Here is a 14,969-nt window from a genome sequence, read left to right as displayed (position 1 = left end):
TAAATAAGTTACTATGTGTAGAGTGTTCATATCAGTGCCTCTAAGTCGTTACTTCTATGTGTGTTTTCTCTTGTTCTGATTAATGACACGTATTCTAGATCTTAAATGGACATTTAGGGAAGGTGATTCTATTTGGATCTCTGGAGACTGTTGATATTTTATTCCTTGACAATGACAGTAGATGGCGCTAGACGTTTGGCATTTATGCTTTTGTTCTCAATGCCAACTCTTCCCATTTCAGGGAAGGGATTTTAGCAATTCCATCCACAACTGGTTAATCTACAACCAGCTGTGCTGAAAAATGTGGAGTTTACTACACCAGCCAGGTTTTGCTTTGTCTCTCTGTATTCTTCTCAAAATGGCCTCTTAGTGGGGAGTTCCTGGCAGGAAGCATTATGTTCTAGAATCCCTGGGGAGTTCTCAAGTTGATGAAAAATCTATCTATGTATAGTCAATGGATGAAAGGCAGTCAGCTGCTTCTAGTCACTTAGCTTCACAATACTGGCAACACTCCTGTGACCAGGTACTTGTTACAAGAGGTTGTGTGCACCCAAGTTAGGAGTAGATGACAAATACAAATAACCACATAATGAAGGAGCAGTTGGAAGGAGTGTTTAGGGGATTGTGTCATATTTTCTCAGCACAATCCCCATGTGGATTTCTAGAGATTTATGTCAAATTTGGAAACAAAAATGACACAGGTGCAGGATATTTCTGAAAACAGCTAATGCATGCTGACATGAGTTTGACTGAATAACAGGACTATCAGGAGTACATCTCAGTACAAGTATTTAGGGACAGAGAAAGCATTATTTTAACAAGTACACAGCAGGCTAAGGGCTGTCTATAACCTTCCAATGTAATCCCCAAAAACTTCTATGGGGGAGATAACAGATGCAGACTGTATCTCTGTCAATTTCAGATAAATTATAAAGTTCCTGTTAAGATTAAAAATCTAAACTGGCAAATAATCCATTTTCATTTTATTTAGGAAACCTAGCCCTACTCTGTTTTGTGTTTAATGGTTTGGTACTTAATTCATTTACTGCATCCTAGTTAAGTCTTTTTTGTCCTGAGGTCATTATTTCCTTAGAAAGCTATCAACGTTTTCATGCAAATATCTCAGGTTTGATTGATGAACTATTAGTCCTTTAATTTAATGGACAATATTTGTTCCAAATTTGAAAATATAAAGTAATTACTTTATATTGGAAGTGACTCTATATCCTAGTGGAAGTGACTCTATATCCTCTATACTCTGTTTCAGAGTATGAAGAGGGGCAGAGTTAACACACATACCCACATCTATAATTCTTCATTTCAGAAAGTCTCATTATAACTAAAGTTTACTCTACCTGGCAAAAAGGCTGTATTCCCTGCTGGTAGTAGCCCTGACCTTTGGGCTTCCCTGTGGGGTTGGCTGGTTTCAAATCACTCACTGTAATGTAGTATTTTTCACTTTCAAAATCACACAAAGAACTATGGACTCCTCTGTGAACCTTTTCAGGATACTTTCCAGATTCTCTCCCTTAAATGAAGTGTACTGGCTGCAGACAGATAGGGAAGAGCAGAGCTGAGCAGTGGCTGCCTCATTATTTGGGACGTGTCCGCTCAGTCTGCCCATAGCCCTTTTCTGTCCATGTGGAATCATCATTTACTTAACAGGCTTGTACAGTAAGTCCTCGGATAACATCATCGCATTCAACATTGTTTCATCATAACTTAACTCTTGTTTACATCAATTAGCCTATGGTTTCCTCATAATTGTTTCACTTAAAGTTGCAGAATCTATCAATGACAAGTGAGGATTTACTGTACATATTTAGGTCTGTGATCCCTGAATTCCTCAGATTAGTAGTGAAAGCCCCAATATCTAGCTCCATTCTACTTTTCTAAATTTCTCTCTTCTCACACCCTCTGAAATATTGAACCCTTAGGCTAAAGCCATGACAAATCATTCCCTCATTGCCAAACACAACACATACTTTCCATTGCTATACTTTAATCACAGTACTCACTTAAGGGCTAATCTACGTGTCTTTGTAATTTTCAGAAGTACTTTGTGATATAATTTTCAAAGAGAAGACACATTCTGTATAACATGTATTATGTGTTACATCATCAGGGCAGGATTTTAGATTCAAAGAATAGAGAGGACTTATATTTTTTTTAAGAACTATTACACACCAGACACTACTCTAGATGTTTTCACCCAATAGCCACAACAACGCTGACACATAACTATCAACTGCAATTTATAGGCACACTAATGAAGCCCAGAAAGGTTCACTGCATGGCTAACAATTGGTTGAGCAGGAATTTAAATCTCGAGAGTCTATTCCTTCTGCAAACCCCTCTACCTTTTAATGATTATAAAACTCTCTAAATCATATCTATCAGACTAATTATGTAAAGAGATTACTGCTTACCATCAAACACAGTATTTCACCAAGCATTGCCAGGAAAGAGCAAATACACACTTCGGATCACATTTTATTTTGTGTCTTTCTTCTACTCTAAGTCACTTTATTGACCTTATAGCTTAGTCCATTCACACTTAACATCTTCCACCTACTTTCCATTAGAGTGATGAAGGCAGGTATATATTCCACAGGGAAGAGAGAAGTGGGTAGTTCTCTGAAAAAGGCTTTCAACATCACTGCCGCTTCTCTATGGCACATTTTGTCCCATTTAAATTTGTCAGTATTAAACTTGGCATCCAGTTCTTCACGGTATTGCTGAAAATCAAGGAAAACAGTCAATATTTAATGAGCTTTTGCCACCTGATGCCCTCCATCCCACTTTGAAAGCTGTTCACACACAAACTATTAAAAAGCCTAACTTTCCCCAAAATGATTAAAGAACTGAAATAGTCATTTCTGAATTAATTTTTTAAATATATTTTATTGATTTTTTACAGAGAGGGACAGAGAGTTAGAAACATCGATGAGAGAGAAACATCGATCATCTGTCTCCTGCATACCCCCTACTGGGGATGTGCCCGCAACCAAGGTACATGCCCTTGACTGGAATCGAACCGGGGACCCTTCAGTCCGCAGGCCGACGCTCTAATCCACTGAGCCAAACCGGTTAGGGCCCTGAATTAATTTTTAAAAATGGTTTTCTAGAATCTTTTTGAACAATGTTAATCTTGAAATCATTTGCTAATTCTACACAAATATAAGAATTTTTTCCTCAGGTCATAATTTCATGTATGTGGTTTTGGCAGAATGCCACCTATCCCTACATGATAATGCAGTTATATTGTTAGATTTTGACAAACACTCCATTTCTTTTCTATCCTGGTCATCTAGAATTTCTAAATTAGATCATGAATGTATGCCTCTCAGTTAATTCACATCCAGAATAAAGAAACTCTGATCTCATTCAACCTACAAACCAATGACATCTTCCTGGAGCAGTTACGGCAAAGTTTTAAGCCAAGACATACACATGTCTCCCACATGTGTGCATGCTTGTCCAATCCTTCAGAAGGTTTGGAACATTGTGTAAATACTTTTAAGAAACAAAATGCTAAGCCTGCTTAAGTTCTACTTGGGTGATACATTTTACATTATCAATTCATTGGATCAGTGCCACCAATTCTTCATGTTTCTTTTTCAAAGTCAAACTCACTTTCTACTGCTTCCTTCAACTACAGATGTTACTATTAATAGCAGATAGTTAAGTCAATTCCCTGGTTGACCCTAACAGTTCCAAAAAGGATACTTACAATGCAACTTTGAAAACTCTCAATTTCTTTAAGATCCCTGCTTTATTCCTATGAGAAGCCTAATTCTTCCAGTCTTTAGATATGCATAGCCAGAGTCAGTTTTTAAATCAGACTTTTTCCTCCTAAGGAGCAGCTCATTAACCACCCCAGAAATAAATGCTCTCATGGCTCCCAGAGCCTGCAAAACATGGGTGCCCTGGCAGGACACGTCTTTAATAGACACAGACATGATTTCAAGCCATCTTTTGATGACATCGAGAGATTTTTCTTATTTTCCTTGAGAAGCTCTCAATATACAGCTAATAAATCAACCTCTGCTGATAAATTCACTTAGTAAAGCATTGAAGCATACATATAAAACTCTTGCCGAATAAAAGAGAGTGTAGACTGGGATCTAAGAAAAGGAGGATGCATGAGATAGATTCTTTGCCTTTAGGCATCTTGTAGTTCAGTGGATACAACTATTTCATGTACTCATAATGCTAACTTAGGGTGTTAAATACTCTAAGAAAGGTCACGTATTGAATGCAATGAATTCATGAAAGAATCAAACTCTGCTAGAGCAAAGTATGAAGGCTAGTAAGGAGCTTGCCAGAACAGGAAATAGAAGGATGTCATGGACAGAAGAAACTGCTCAAGTAGTGATACAAATCCAAGGAGAGCCAGGGGGTCTGGGTAACTCCAATTAGTTCAGTGTTGCTGGTGCATCACAGGCAAGGAGGTGAATAAAGAGAAAGATGAGGCTGAGGAATATGAGACTGACGCGCTACCTACTGCACTAACGAGGCACCTGAGGCTGAGGAATAGACCAGAGGTGACTAGACTTCATTCTGTAGGCAATGAGGCAACATGGACCATCTCCAAAAGAAGGACATGGTAACATTTATCTTTTCTTACAGCCCGATGCAAAAGTGATTTGGAGGAATGTGGTGCTTGGCACTAGTTAAAGAGCAGGCTAAACCTGGCCGACGCTAAGTGGTTAGAGTGTCAGCCCACACACTGAAGGCTCTCGGGTTCTATTCCTGATCAAGGGTATGTACCTTGGTTGTGGGTTCATTCCCTGGCTCTGGTTGGGGGTTGTACAGAAGGTAACCAATTGTTTTCTGTCCAATGTTAATGAGAACACCACGCCAGGGTTAGAACCACGTCCTTAAATCTCTGGCAAATAGACAACCTGCTTCCACTTCTGAGATAGTAAAACAGTGCAAAGAACCTGCCTTCAGCTTCAAAAACCAGTGCAGGAAGGGAAACCAGCAGGCCGGGTACTAATTATGAAACATTTGGAGGAGCCCCAGAATAATTCAGAAAAGAAAACCTCACATATCAAACAGTTTTCCTTCTTCCCCAGTGCTTGACTCAAATTTCTGTCATCTGGAGGGGGGTGAGGAGGGGATTATTGAAAACACCAAAGAATTAAATTGGCTCCAAATGATCTGAGGCCTTAAATGCAGGAATGGGCCCCGCAGCGGTGGGCCTGAGTGGGTAACACCAGCAGCTCCCCTCAGCACCACATTCCTGTCGGCCTCACCAGGCCTCAAAAGCACAAGACTGGGCCTGACTGTAACTGAGACATCAGTGTTAGTGTCACCCTCTCGGCACAATGAGAAGAGAATTATAATGTAGTTTTTTGAAATGGTCTTTCCTCAAGCATATTCCTAGAAAAAAATAGTCCAACAGATGAAATTACAAAAAAAAATAGTTTAAAGTTTGAATGAGTAGAGAAATAAAGACCCTTTACTATATCAAGTTGCAAGGCCTTTCTAACTGCATGTTCCTCTGTTTTTGTTCATCGGCCCAGATTTTTTTCACATTGGCTTTCCTGGAGCTCAAACAATGGAAACATCTGGATTCCATTTTTTGGACTAATAAGCAGTGGAACAAGTAGGCTGAAACGACATAAAACTGATTAGGGAAGGAAAGGGTCTTCTACCCAATGTGATTCAGAGATGCATGTGCCTATGAGACACTTTCAAGGAATTAATAAGCCAATAATAAGCATTTTCCAATCAAAGATTAGCCAAATAGCCTGGCCAGCATGGCTCAGTGGTTGAGCGTCAATCTATGAATCAGGAAGTCATGGTTGGATTCCAGGTTAGGGCACATGCCTAGGTTGCAAGCTCGATCCCCAGTGTGGGGCATACAGGAGGCAGGCAATCAATGATTCTCTCTCATCATTGATGTTTCTATCTCTCCCTCTCCCTTCCTCTCTGAAATCAATAAAAATATATTTTTTAAAAAGATTAGCCAAATATAACCAAAGATTTAACCAAAAGTAGTGATAGCCTTCATCCTCGGCCTGAGGATATGTTTGCTCAGCAGTATATAACCACCATACCTATGAGAACCTGAGATGAAAGCAGATTCAATTTAGAAAGTATATACCTGAAGGAGCCACTAGGGATTTCCCTGCCTTTCACATGAACTGTGCCAGTATTTAGGAATCTCTACTGGCAGGGAAGTCACAACTCCCCCAAATGCCCTTCTCCCTTCTGCCACTGACAAAGTATGGTGCCCTTCTCAGATCTCCCTTCAGAAAAGAACTTGCTGATCATCTGCAAAAATCCAGGCAGCTGACTACCCAGCTGTTGGGACTTTCTGGTCTGCCCAGCCCCTCCTCCACAGAAAGCCCTAACCGTGATTGGGAGTGGTGTTGAGGCTAGGGCCTGGCCCATCTGCTCAGTGCAGGGCTGATTCATGGGACAGGAGGAACTGTCAGACCTGAACTGTGGTCTGAGGCTCAGCCGGCCCAATCCTGCCTCCATCCCCTTTTCTTGCAGAAGCGCTACCCCCAATAACGCTCTTCTCACTTCATCCCAGCATCTGCTTTCTGGACCTTCCAACAGACACAGCCTATTTTCTAGTTTCCACTTAGAAAAACATCTTCTCAGATTTCTATATAAAAGCTCGGAGACTTCTGATAGAAAAATGAAGAGATGCTTTTCTGCCTTTATGCATTTCCTTTTAATAGTTCTAAACAGAATTGGGTTCACTTTTCCCTCTCCCTGGACATTTTTCTGAGGGACTCATCATTTAATCTGCGCATGTTTCTATGTCCACCAGCCAGAGAGTGGTCTGCGGGCAGGAAGGAATTCTTCATTGTGTATGCCCACCAGTAGATAAAGTGGCATATCCTCCTGGAAATTTATGAAAAAAAGCTTTTCTTTTCTAATGATTCTTTTCTTTACTGAATGGTAGAGTTTGCGCCATACAGAAGTAAGAAAGCAAAGTAAAGGACCCACATTGCATGGGTGCTTTTATTTTTTATTTATTTATAATTTTTTATTGATTTCAGAGAGGAAGGGAGAGGGAGAGAGAGACAGAAACATCAATGATGAGAATCACTGATCAGCTGTCTCCTGCATGTATCACACTGGGGATCGAGCCTGCAAAACCTGGGCATGTGCCCAGACCGGCAATCGAACCATGACCTCCTGGTTCATAGGTCGACGCTCACCTACTGAGCCACACCAGCTGGGCACACGGGTGTTTTTATATGTAGAAATTAACATTACTTTAAGTGGAATTGGGCTTTAGAACTACTGCGTATTGAAGTGGTTATGGCCATTCCTACAAATTCTTATAAGGATGTTCATTAAAAAGAGAGCCAAAGAATATTTCTCAGTCTAAAGCAACCGGTAATGGAAATAAGGGCTCATATAATAATTGGCTTAATGAATTCCATGAGTGAGAGGGACACAGCAAATTAAAGTGTTCAACACCAAAAACAGTGATGGGACATTTCTACTTTTCAAACTGAAGACAAACAGCAGTGCTGATGGTGAACTGATGTGTCATTTCACTGTTGTTGGTTTTTAATTGTTGTTTTAATTTAAAAGAATACACAACTTAGGACTATAAACAACATCTAATCATAGGTAAGGAGGAAAACTAGGTAAGGCCAAGTGATAGTATCAAAACAACAAAGGACTTGATACCCGATGCTTGTGTGACCTGGGTCTAGTTAGCTTAGATCTCTAACTAGGAAGAGAAAAATAACGTTTGTTACCTTGACTTTGGCAGTACATCCTGAAAGTCGAAAAATTCCTTCAGATTCCAAACCCGACTCCTCAACCTTCTCAAAAAACTAGAAAACAATGATACATTACAAAAATAAATACCTCCAATATGACTGCAAACATCTGAAATAACACTGTTGATGACAACAAATGATAAATTACCAAGCATACATATGTGCCTGGTACTTGAATGCCTTGTTAAGTTTTCACAATCACCCTATGAGGTCAACATTAGCCTCTGATTTGCAAATGAGGAAATGGAGACTTAGAGCTGTTATATCTTTCCCAAGATTAACCATCAAAGTAATGGCACTGACACTCTCAACTTGTGCTCTTCACCACTAATATATGCTGCCACTTCACTATTTTAAGGTCTGATTACTACACCTCTTTCTGTAGATTGGCCAGTAAGAAAATATTCTAAACTCACTATTATTAGTTACAACCACTCTGGCTAAGGAATTATAGGAACTCGAGAAATATAAACAAGGAGGGAGAAATTATAAAGGGTTATAGTTCTCATGATCTTTCATGGTGATGGTGTTAAAATCAGTATCATCATCATAACTACTAACAGTGATTGTGTACTTTTTGTGTGTTAGATGCCATTCTCAGTACTTTACATCTATCAGCTCATTAAAATCCTCACAATAAGGCTGAGGAAGGTACTGTTAGAATCCTCATTCCACGGCTGAGGAGACTGAGGCATGGTAAGGATGAAACTTGCCCAGCTTCACACAAGAGTCTCTTGCTATTTTTCCTTTAAGACATAATGCCTGGAACTAAGGTAGCTCTTGCAGGCATGGAGAGAAATAGATGTTTAAGGGGAAGAAACACATCCACAAGAAAAGACTCTCCCATAGAAGTGGAAAGGTAATACCTCAAATTGTCTTAAATGAGGAACACTTCACACCAGTAGGAATAATAGCTGACATTTGTTGAGTTGCTAATACAATATAAACCCAGACTTAGTTTAACTAGCATTTATTGTTCACCATCCATTTGCTATGTCCTGTGCTAGGTTTCTGCACTTACACAACAATATAAGTTCATGTACTGAATATTCTCAGTCTTAGATTTTTATGCATTTTTCTTAAAACTCTGTCTTGTACAGAGAGGACAAAGGACATAATTCTGGTTCTAATTCAGGAAGAAAAGAAAAATCTTAGAGTCACCATGGACCGTGGCCTTGGATATATACTGAACTCCTTTTCCCATCGACCTCTTGCTAGCTTGTGTTCATGGTTAAATTACCCTCCCCTACTATTGCCTCAGTTGCTTTATCAGTAGAAGGGACACAATGACACCAACCTCCTCTGGCTGCTCAGAGCTGAGGAGACGTGACAGGATCTGGAAGGCACTGGCACAGCCCCGTGCAGCAGAGGCACCCTACAGATGGCGCCCATGCACACTGGCATGTTGCTGGCATCCTCTGCCATCCTCCCTGCTCCCACTGGCAGCTAACTAATCACCTAATTGGAGGAGTAGTTCAACTTTAATTAGTGGTAACAAAATTTAGAAAGATAGTGAAGAGATGGAGAATTATTACTGCGAATAATGCAAACATATGTTTCCTCAATCAATATTTTCACATATCATTTACTAGTAAAGCCTCAATTTAAAATTCAATTAAGACTTATGTTTAGGGCTTGGAATTTTAATTATGCCACTGGATGTCACTGTTAAATAAATGCATACTTAGGTAAACTGGTGTAAATTGTTGGGTATAAAAAAACATGACTTAAAAGCAAATGTGCCATTCACCAATGATAGGGAGATATTAGCATATGATAGTTCAAATCATATCACTTCTAAAACTTGCCAAATCGAAATTCCTCTTTGTCTAATTGTATCAAATCTTCCCAGTCATACCTAAAAAATTATCATAACAAGCTGATTTTTAGATTTTATTAAGCTTTGTTTGGAAAATTCATCTAAATGATTACAAATACACATTTTGAAATGCCCAACCTATGATACATTTCAGCAAATACTTGTATGATCAGTAAATAGATTGCTGATCATTGTTTTATTTTATCTCAGACAGAATAATCAAATACACATAAAGACATACATACACACAAATAATATTTTTTTAAAATACTGAATAAACCAGATATAACCAAAGTAAGCCATGTGACAGAGAATCTGTGTCCACCACCTGATGCTTTACGGTCAACAGGCTCCAGAAGTTCACAGCAAGGCAAACTGGTCCAAGTACTTGTGGAATGGCAGGGGCTTCATGGAAGGAAACTGAAAATGGCCTGGGCCTGAGTCCTAACAGGGCTTAGCTTTAGTGTCCTTAACTCTAAAGGGAAATCCATTAGCAGGTTTACAAATAGCAAACTGCAAGCATGAGGCTCTATTACTCCCCATTCATCTATATTCTACTCACTTTTTGTAACACAAGGGGCACTTTCACTCCGGGGTCCTTCTTCCGGTCACTCTCCAGCAGGACTGTAAGTGGAACTCCAAAAATCCCATTGTCTTCATTGGAAAATAGTTGAGAAAGAAAAAAGAATCAGAATAACACTATCTTATTCCAAAGTGTCAAAGCGTTAAAATCAGAAGAAACCGGTCCTCTTAATTACCTCTTCCTTTTACTTTCTCTGTTTTGTTTCTCTTCAGTGGAATTCCAAAGGCATCAAAAAAGGCTGTCAATTCAATCAGAGAGAGGTGGCGGATTTTCTTCATGTCTTCAGCAGACAGATCTCCTGCTTCAGTTAAGCCAAATCTGGTTTTCTGAACGATAAATTTCTAAAATACATATTAAGGATATTTATTTTTTATTGCAAAGAAAAATTACTATGCTTTCACTCAAATGCTATCTGGACATTCTAAATATATATGCTATTTGCAAAAAAAAAAAAAAAAAATCTCTGAGGAGCATGCTGCATTATAAAAAGATGATGAATGTAATTTTCAGAACATCTGCAGGTTACTACTATGCTAAATGTGAAGCAAAACAGTGGTCTGAAAATACTACAACATCGTCATCCCAACCGTAAAAACTGCTTTCTTCTAAGGACCCTCCTAGATGGTCAACAGCAAACATCCCAGGCATCGCATGGAATGTACACACCGTGGGCGCCTGTGAGACAGGCATACAGCCACATCATCTAGGTGCTCCCCGGAGAGCTTTCAATATATTTTTTATTTTGAACTATCAGTGCTTAAATCAGGCATCATCTGTTCTCTTCTGCATAGTTTAAAATACTGTAATTTCCAAATTGAAACTGATCGCACATGCTGCTGAAAGAATAGTTATTTTACCTTCAAAATAAAATTTAGGTGATTCCAAATAGTCTTAAAAGAGAAAAATGCAAAGAAAGTGCCAAATAATCCTACTATCACTTTGAAGACAATAATATTGTTATATTCTCTATTTCCATACTAGAAAGAAAAATATACTAAAACAACAAAAAACCCTTCAACAATCCAGAAATATTGTAAAGACTATGAGACCTTTAAAAAGCAAGACTGTTCTTATTAATATATAAGTATTGCTATAAATATTATATATAAATAATAATAAAATATAAGTATTAAAGAATAAATATATAATCAACATATTATTATATAAGTATTATATATATACATACATATATATAGTTATATATTTTATATATATATATATATATATATATATATAGTATATAACTAATACTTTTCTCTCAGAAAACCTAGTATTGGGGAAAAAAGTTAAAGTAGAAAAATACCATAGTTATTTAAATTACAAAGCTTTAGGTACACAGTCTTTATAGGGATTCCTTAAATTAGAGCTTCCTTGGGGTTTTAAATCCATCCAATTCATTCATTCATTCATTCATTCAATCAATCAACAATTATTCATTGGAACTCCAAGTATTTAAAAGTTAAACAGCAAAATGTAGGATGTGTTTTGGGGCATAACTTGTGCTATTAAATGTTTAGTTATTTTATCTTCTTTCTGAGACCAAGGTCCCATATAACAACACATAACAACAACAATATAGACAAGAACCACAATCATTTATTGAGCAATTACTGCATGTTAAACCCTATGCAAAGTTCCTCATGGGAGGGAGGCTGTCCTGTACCCTGGGTGTGCAAAACTTCAGGAGGAGACACACACTTGGATGAGGGGACTGGGGGCAAGCGTCCTCCCTTGGGCAGTTCTCTCTAAAGATTCTGAGGGACTCCCCACGAAACCAGAGTCCCACTGGACTCCCTCTCTTGCTCTAGAATGCCCATGTGCCCTTCGCCATAGAGGCTGCTTAGAGACCAAGAGGGTTTTGGGAGTTTAACACACATAGGTTCAAATCCTGTTTCTGCGATCTACTAGATATGGGCTACTTAGCTTCTTTGGGCCTGTTTCTCAGCTGAAAAATGGGACAAATCACAGGGATGATTACAGCTGAATACCTAGTGCAGTGTCAAGCCCATAGAAAGCACTCAGCGAGTCTTACAGTCTTGCCCTGCTCCTTCTTCCTCTCCATCATGGGATGCTTGTCTGGGAAAGATCCAGGCCTCCTGGGGCAGACCACCTGTTTCTAGATGACTCCCTCCTTTAGCTCTGAAACTACCTGAGCCCTGCTCACTATGCTGCCTGCCCTGGTCAGCACAGAAATTCAGGGCTCCATATCATGAACTCTTCTCAGATGCATTTATTGAATAGCAAGCAGATCAATGTAACATAGTTCCTGTATTGGGCTATCAGGATATAATATCCTAGACATAATGAGGCTTTCAGGATAATGAAGTATGGAGCACTTCTTGCTCATCCATAATAAAACTATAAATTCTTGACTTTGTTTTTTGATTAATTTTCAGTGTCTGTCCTATAAGCTTTCATTTCTTGTTGTTATGACTATGACTTTTTGCAATGCTCCCATGTGATATGTGGGTCTGGAGGCACAAGTAGGTATACTGTTAGAATCTGCATTAACCTATAAGTAAGGACACAAAGTGCATGAAAGCACACAGCCATGTGGAGATCCTATTTCATCTCTACAACAATATTCAAGGACACACACCCTCACAACTCTTCCTCAACCCAGGGCTGTCAGCAGCAGCCAGGCAGGTTTCTCTGTACAGCAAATAACACCCCGAGTTTCTGATGCCTGGCCTCTCCCTATCTCTATGCACACCCAGTGAAGTTTTTAAAAATCCTAGTTTGTGCCATGTAGAAGTCACAGGCAGCTAGTGGAATAATGATAAAAGCTTTACTTACAGTAAAAACATAGTCTTCTTTCTTAAAATCTGACTTCTTACATTTATTTCTTTTTGGAGCCTCTGTAACCATTTCTGAGTAAGATACTTCAAAGGACAGCTCTTCAGCTTCAGGTGGAATGTTCTTTACCCGATAATCATCATCTAAGAAAAAATGACATAGAATATTTAATATGCCACTTAATCAATCAATACCACTTACTTTAAAATAAGCACAAACTACTTACAAGTTAATCCATCAGCATGTTAGAATGTTTACATTCAGGGAAAGGTGTCAGACCCAGTAACGTAGTATCCTCAGACTTCCATATGAATAAATGTCTATAATCATCATCTAAACAAATTTTCTATTTAATTGATGTTTTAAATTTTGGATGTTTGTCTCATGAAAGGCCTCGAGGATAACTATAGGAAATCCAAACATGGCATATTTCTACATATTATTATGATATTAAAATTAAATCCATCTAGACCTAATATTGCTGCTATAGCAATATTAGGGGAAGCATAATTAGAGTGGCCTACTTCCGGCTTGTTTGCAACTGTTAAGAGATCCAGATTACTTGTGAAAGAGGCCCCAAAACAAAGACACTACCCAAGCGAGTGGTTTCTAAATGATATGGTGGTAGCAACGGAGGAAAAGATTCTTCTCCCAGTTTGGCTTTATTACTTTTGTCTGGTGGGACTGCACAGGGTGTTTGGAGGTGGAAGGAGTGCATGCTGGAGTGATAGAATCAACATGGGGAGAGTAACACCTACATTTCCCTTTAAGAAATTCACTGCTGACTCTATGGGGCACCAGCACAAAAATGAGAAGACATAGCTTAAGTTCAGCAGGAGGCTGTGTCACTCACCACTCACGGAATTCTGAACTGACTGTCCAGGGCTGGCCGATCCATTGGAATGAACTGGTATATCTGGAATAGTCTCGAGGATAGACTGGGAAACAAGGAAGATGAACACAAAGCATTTACCATCAATACAGTCTACCCTACATTTCAATCTGATTTATGTTCTGTAGTATAAGAGAATTAAAAGAAATTCTTGAGCCTGCATCTAATTTCCTTTGTTTCTTCATTCAGTTCAGACCTGTACAGCCCACACAATTACTCAAAAGAGAAGTAGGCCAAGGTTAAAATAAGTGCAGCTTCTTAGCTCTTAAATATTTATTGCTCATATCTTTCCTAACACATAGATATTACATTCTTGATGTCACAGAGTTTGACAAATATAGTATTTTTAAAATTGATTTTAGAGAGAGAAAGAGAAACATCGATGTGATAGACAAACATCGATCAGTTGCCTCCCCCACACACCCGACAACAGGATATTGAACCCGCAACCCATGTGCCCTGACTGGGAATTGAAACCAGTCACCTTTTGGTGTATGGGACGATGCTCCAATCAACTGAGCCACACTGGCCAGGACACAGTATTTTTTATTCTCTTTTTTGTTGTTGTTATTAATCCTTACTAGAGGATATTTTTCCATTGATTTTTAGAGAGAGTTGAAGGGAGGGAGGAAGGGAGGGGAGGAGGGAGGGAGGCTGGCAGAGAGAGAAAGAAAGAGTGAGTGAGAGAGAGAGAGAGAAAATCAGTGTGAGAGAGACACATCGATTGGTTGCCTCCCACATGTGCCCTGACCAGGCTGAGGATTAAGCCTGCAACCCAGGTATGTGCCCTTAACCAGGAATTGAACTTGAGACCCTTTGGTACATTGGGTCAACAATAACCATTGAGCAACATTTGTATTCTTGATGTACTTGGTCATACATTTTGTTCATAAACTCTAATCATGACATAGCTAGGTGTTATTAAAAGTGATGCTAGAGCCAGACTGCTTGAATTTTAATTCTGGCTTTGCCACTTAATGTGTGACTTTAAGCAAGTTACTAGAACTCCCTATTGTTTAGTCTCCTAATCTGTAAAATGAAGATGTTAGCAGAACATATTTCAAAGAGGTATTATGAATTGTAAAAGACTTATCCTATATAAAATTACATGAAACA

The 14,969-nt window shown here is 38.8% G+C and overlaps 1 protein-coding gene across 6 annotated transcripts in view; it reads right to left on the bottom strand.

The window, feature by feature from the left end:
* Positions 1-14,969, bottom strand: part of ARHGAP28 (Rho GTPase activating protein 28) — a 133,359-nt gene that overhangs the window by 24,388 nt on the left and 94,002 nt on the right. For all 6 annotated transcript variants that reach the window (XM_070420631.1, XM_070420633.1, XM_070420635.1 and 3 more), the window contains 6 exons: positions 13,815-13,899; positions 12,962-13,104; positions 10,341-10,506; positions 10,145-10,236; positions 7,740-7,817; positions 2,576-2,738 (listed from right to left, as the gene is read on the bottom strand). In XM_070420631.1, coding sequence (XP_070276732.1) covers positions 2,576-2,738; positions 7,740-7,817; positions 10,145-10,236; positions 10,341-10,506; positions 12,962-13,104; positions 13,815-13,899 — 727 coding nt within the window. The remainder of the gene's footprint in view (positions 1-2,575; positions 2,739-7,739; positions 7,818-10,144; positions 10,237-10,340; positions 10,507-12,961; positions 13,105-13,814; positions 13,900-14,969) is intronic.

Source organism: Myotis yumanensis, unplaced genomic scaffold, assembly GCF_028538775.1.
Source record: "Myotis yumanensis isolate MYYU_CA2020_CCGP unplaced genomic scaffold, mMyoYum1.0.hap1 SCAF_7, whole genome shotgun sequence".
NCBI classification, from domain to species: Eukaryota; Metazoa; Chordata; class Mammalia; order Chiroptera; family Vespertilionidae; genus Myotis; species Myotis yumanensis.
Note: the sequence above shows the minus strand (reverse complement) of the source record. Positions and strands in the feature narration are given on the sequence as shown.